Consider the following 6,000-nt stretch of genomic DNA (forward strand, 5'->3'; position numbering starts at 1 on the left):
GCAGCCGCAGTAAAGAGAAGAGGCGGGTGCCGGCAGCAGCAGGGCAGCATATGGGAATCGCTGCCGGATTTGGAAAGTCACCATGACCAGGTAAAATGCCCAGGGGGCGGCGGCATGCAAGCTCCACCTCAGGCAGCATCTTTCCATGGGCTGGTCCTGCTGGCAGGGGGTCCCCAACCCCTGCCAGCTGAAGCCTTTCACCCACGCTGTTCTCTGCGCATTGCCTGCCCTACTTCCTCTCACGTCACGTGCATGCTCGGTTTTAGTGAAACTGTGAGGTTGTGGTGGGGCGGGAGTTGCGACAGGGAGGTGGGCCTAACTGTGTCCCCCACCCCACATTGGGCTCCAGACCCCCCAAACGTTGAGGCCTGGCTATGCTTCTGGATGGACCATCAAATTACTGCTGTAGTGTTACTGCACTCATGAGCATGAAGTCCACCTTATTACATACTAGTACTGCTTATCATTTCCATAGGGAGCGCTACCCACAAGCACATAAGAGAAAGTCCCTGCTCAACATGGACGTCTACTGCAGGGGCGTAGCTACGTGGGGCCATGGGGGCCTGGGCCCCCTTAGATTTGGCCTTGGACCCCCCTGCCAAATGACCCTCGACCCCCCTCCCACCGCCAACCCGCTGTCGCTGTCGCCTACCTTTGCTGGCGGGGGACCCCAACCCCCGCCAGCCGAGGTCCTCTTCTGCCTTCGTGCTGTTTCTGAGTCTGACGTCCTGCACGTTGTATGTCAGAACGTCAGACTCAGAAACAGAATGAAGGCAGAAGAGGACCTCGGCTGGCGGGGGTTGGGGTCCCCCGCCAGTAAAGGTAGTCGACAGCGACAGTGGGGGAGGGTTGGCGGTGGGAGGGGGGGTCGAGAGGGTCGTCGGCATGGGGGAGGAGTCAAAGTTGGGGGGGGGGTCGGAGGTGCCGGGTGGGGGGCTAAAATGTGCCCCCTCACCTCGGGCTCTGGACCCCCCTCCCGCCGAAGTCTGGCTACGCCCCTGCTGTCTAGTGACCCTTGCTAACTGGCTATCTCTGAAAATTACGGACCCAGCCTCAGGAAACCTGAGAAATATGGCACAAAAAGCACGTTATTATCTGACTCAGAAATTCCAGCCGCAAGTGCTTAGTTTACCTCCACGTCCTGCTCCGTCAAGGAGACCCTGCAAGGGAAACACAGCGGTGTTAATGGGGCTGAATGATGGTGCCCCGAGAGGGACGGAGTGGAGGAGATGAATGGGAGGTAATGGAGTGAGGACCAGCAGCTCCTCCAGGGGCCACTCAGGGCTTCAGGGACACTCAAATTACTGTGGATATAAGTAAGCATGACTTAATGAGGAACCACCAACATGGATTTAGCAAAGAGACATCATGCCTTACTAATCTATTGGAATTCTTTGAAGGTGAAAATAAACTTGTATAAGGGCAGTGCCATAAGAAGGAGCAGGCAAGACATGTGCCACTCATGGGCTATGTTAGGGGAAGATGCCATCTTCCACCACAGTAACGTCATCCTTGTAGAGCTTCAGCGTGTCATGATTCAGAGCAGGACTGTGGCAGCAGCGTCATGTTCTTGCCCCCTGTATCATCCAATAGGGCTCCATTATGGCAAGCTGCCTCACCCAACAGGGACCCCCTTAGCTGGCCATCCAATGGGGAGTCCCTCCCCCCAACTCCCAACCCTAGTGAAATCATGTGGAATGTGGAATGCATTACCAAAGAGTGTGAAAACGATGCACAACCATCAAAACTTCAAGCGAACTTTAAAGACCTATCTGTTTCGCAAGGCCTACCCTATTGATTCTACTTAAATGCCTCAACTCTACAATGCATCTATACATACATTGCAATGGACATTTTATTTCGTATTTCCTTGTCCCTTATTGTACTCATTTAACCCTACCTTACTTGACCCTTTTTCTAATTGTATTTGTTTAATACCTACCGTACTTGGCGTTCACCATTACGGTATTTTGTAAGCCGCATTGAACCTGCTAATATGTGGGAAAATGTGGGATACAAATGTTACAAATAAATAAATGTCATTTGAGTAGGATCCTTCCCCATCAGCACCACCACCATTAACGTGGCAACTCCAGTAATTGGGATGTAAGGCCACCTATTATTATATATATCTTTTATATATTTTTACACAGTTTTGGGGGGGGGGGGGTTTGAAGCCCTGTTTACTAAGCCACACTATAGGCGTGCTAACATTTTTAGCGAGCACTAAAAATTAGCCTGCACTAATGCTAGAGGCACTCATATGGGTGTCTCTAGCGTTAGTGCGTGCTAAAAATTAGTGTGCGCTAAAAATGCTAGCGCACCTTAGTAAACAGGGCCCTTGGTTTTCATTTATTGATTATTATACGTTTGATATATTTTTTCTGCTCCCCAGTGCCAGGAAGACTTCTACAATCCATGTCCCAAAAATGGCACAGAAAGATCAGGATCAAATATGTATATTCTACTACTACTACTACTTATCACTTCTATAGCACTACAAGGCATACGCAGCGCTGTACACCATACACAAAAGACAGTCCCTGCTCAAAGAGCTTACAATCTAAATATGGAATGTTGCTAGTGGAATAGCAACATTCCATGTAGAATCTCAAATAGTAGCAACATTCCATGTAGAATCTCAATAGCAACATTCCAGAATCTCAAATAGTAACAACATTCAATGTTCCACTGCACTAACCACTAGGCTACTCCTCCACTACCAACATTCCATGTAGAAGCCTGCCCTTGCAGATCAGCAACGCGGCCGTGCAGGCTTTTGTTTCTGTGAGTCTGACGTCCTGCACGTATGTGCAGGACGTCAGACTCACAGAAACAGAAGCCTGCGCGGCCGCGTTGCTGATCTGCAAGGGCAGGCTTCTACATTACTACTACTACTTATCACTTCTATAGCGCTACAAGGCATACGCAGCGCTGTACACCATACATGAAAAGACAGTCCCTGCTCAAAGAGCTCACAATCTAAATAGGACAGACAGAACAACTAAGAGGTAAGGGAATTAAAGAGGGGGATAAAGAGGGGTACAGGGCAAGTGAGTAGTGGTTAGGAGTCAAAAGCAGAGTTAAAGAGGTGGGCTTTTAGCCTGGATTTGAAAACGGCAAGAGACGGGGCTAGACGTACAGGCTCGGGAAGTCTATTCCAGGCGTGAGGTGCAGCGAGATAAAAGGAACGGAGTCTGGAATTAGCAGTAGAGGTGAAGGGGACAGACAAGAGAGATTTATCCACAGAACTGAGTACTCGAGAGGGGGCGTAGGGAGAGACAAGAGTGGAGAGGTACTGGGGAGCGGTAGAGTGAATGCACTTATAAGTCAGTAAGAGAAGTTTGAATTGAATGCGGAAACGGATAGGGAGCCAGTGAAGTGACTTGAGGAGAGGGCTAATGTGAGCATAGCAACTCTGGCGGAAAATATTCTATACCGCATTCATACTGTATGCTATGACTGTAGGTGCTGTGTATCTCATTTGGGGGGTGGGGGGAGGAATTTAATGAGTAAAATGATATTACTTAGTAATCTTGTTGAACTGTGGATTTGATCATGAATTGATAATAAATGTGAAGACTGGACAGACAGACAATGCAGGTCTGTTATCTGCCATCATTCTTTTACCAAGGATGGTTTGTTTAGAAGTTTTACCTATGCAGACCCAGCCTCTCCAGGATAGACAGCTCCGTGGAAGCACTCGCAGATGGATCGCCTAGTGTATTATCTAAAAGAGAAAAAGAATGTTATATACATCTCATAGAACTCCAGGAGACAGTCATGGATATAATGGAAGTGTAGCAGGGACAAGATGAGACCGTCGCCATACTTTCCAAAGGAGCCAATGCAATATTTTATCCTTATCCTGCCAATTTGGTACTTGGTGCCTCTGAAGCGAACGTATAAAGCAAAGATGCCTCCATCAGAGCTTAGAGATGCTTGAATAAACACAGGCAATGGGTAATCCGCAGCATGCTAACTGTATGCTTCTCCTTCATAGGAACTCAGCTATGGAATGCGCTGCCTAAACTCTTAAAATCAGCTCAGAATCATCTAAACTTCAGGAAATTATTATTATTATTATTTATAAGAAGTCTTTATTGAAAATGCACTCATTACAACATGCAACATTTAACAAACTGTAAATACAGTATCACATCGAAATCCAAGCAGCATTAATACCATGTAGTACAGCTCTGCAACATTATATAGCTTCTTTATACATCTGTTAAGAACTTCAATATTTATAAAGTTTTCAAAATTAACAACCCCTCCTTTCCCTAAACCCTCCCTATCCCAAACTCCCCTCTCCCCCTCTACCCACCCAGCTGATGAGTCATGTCAGCGTTCGCGAAACTCACACACAGCACTCACAATCTAAACAGTGTTGACATCGTCAATAAAAAGCTTCCAAACCAGTTGCCATTGGTTTATCTGATGTTTTCGTACTGCCAACAGTCTTTCCATCTCACACACATATTTCAGTTTGTTATGCCATTTCATAACTGATGGTATCCCCAATTGCTTCCAGTGTTGAGCAATTACCACACGGGCTACACCTGTCACCTGCTTTAGCAGCTGATGTTGACATGACTGTAACCTAGCCACTTTTGTGGGGCAAAGGAACACCTCTGGGGCCCACGGGATAGAAGACCCCAACCACTTTTGTAACCTAATATGGACCACCCTCCAAAATGCTTTAACCTTACGGCAGGTCCACCAGATATGCCCCATGGTGCCACGCATACCACATCCCCTCCAGCACAAGCCCGACAAACTCAGAAATATGCGCCCAAGGCGATCCGGCGTTAGGTACCATCTGAATAGTAACTTCAGGAAATTATTGAAGACCACCATGTTCAAGAAGACCTACCATCCAGACGTTACTTAGTTTACTTCTTATCTGTTCATCAAAATTTATGGACTCTAATGTTTTATTCCATTATCTTTTATTATTTTTGTTGTTTTAGACGATACGTTTATGATTAATGTTTTTTTACTATGACATTGTTTAATGATATTATACTGAACTGTAGCCTACCCATGTTATTGTGTAAGCCACATTGAGCCTGCAACTAGTGGGAAAATGTGGGGTATAAATGTGTTAAATAATAATAATAATATGATCCCACAGGTCTTTGGACTACAAACCACCCACAAAGGATACACTGGAGGTATCAGAAGCTCATATAGTATTTGCCAAGTTTTGAAAATGTAGCTGGGATACCAGCAGGGGTGTGCTGGTAAATTTTTAACAACAGGCTCTTTCTCCGGACGTAGCCAGCTCTGCAGTTGGAAGAGCCGGTGAACGGGGGGGGGGGGGGAGCAACACTTGCCTCTCTCTCCTCCCTCCCTTCATGCGGGCACGCTAGGCATACCTTTGCTGGCAGCCAATAAATGGACTGCCACCACTCCCAACGTCTTACTCTGAGCAGCATGCTGGAACTTCTCTCACATGCTCCAGAAGTCCCAGCCTGCTGCCCAGAGCTGGAAACAAGGAGCGGGGAGCAGCAGTAGTCTATTTACTTGGCTGGCAGGACTCAGCATCCCCACCAGCAAAGTAAAAGAGAATTCAGCAGGGGGCCCAAGCCCACATTTTGGGAGCCAGTTGTTAAAGTAGCCATGGAGGGCCTACTTTAACAACCAGCTCCCAAAATTCTCTTGCGAGCCTGCAGGGCCATGCCTAGGGTCTCCGGCGCCCCCCTGCAGTTGGCCCCGCCCCGCCCCCCCCCCCCCCCCCCCCGTCAGAAGAAGGCGAAACTGAGCGAAGGGAAGACTGACACGTCGGGGCGGGGGAGCGCCGCCTCCTTCTCACTAACGCTACGCTGCCGCCGGACAGAGGTAAATTTAAACAAAAAAAAAAAGGGAAAAGGATCTGGGGAGAAGAGGGCGAGGTAAGCATGGTGCGGCGGGGCGCCCCCCAGAGTATGGCGCCCTCCTGCCATGCTTACCTCTCTTACCGTGTTGGCACGGCCCTGCGAGCCTGTGAGAGCCTGC

The 6,000-nt window shown here is 48.1% G+C and overlaps 1 protein-coding gene across 1 annotated transcript in view; it reads right to left on the reverse strand.

Annotated features, from left to right (window-relative positions):
• The window catches only part of LOC115482093 (lymphoid-restricted membrane protein-like), a 28,431-nt gene extending 24,987 nt beyond the window's left edge, over positions 1–3,444 (reverse strand). Inside the window, exons 1-2 of the mRNA XM_030221658.1 lie at positions 3,440–3,444; positions 1,133–1,160 (exon numbers count right to left, since the gene is read on the reverse strand). Coding sequence (XP_030077518.1) covers positions 1,133–1,160; positions 3,440–3,444 — 33 coding nt within the window. The remainder of the gene's footprint in view (positions 1–1,132; positions 1,161–3,439) is intronic.
• Positions 3,445–6,000: the final 2,556 nt, after the last annotated feature.

The sequence above is a fragment of the Microcaecilia unicolor genome, chromosome 12 (assembly GCF_901765095.1).
Source record: "Microcaecilia unicolor chromosome 12, aMicUni1.1, whole genome shotgun sequence".
Taxonomy (NCBI): Eukaryota; Metazoa; Chordata; class Amphibia; order Gymnophiona; family Siphonopidae; genus Microcaecilia; species Microcaecilia unicolor.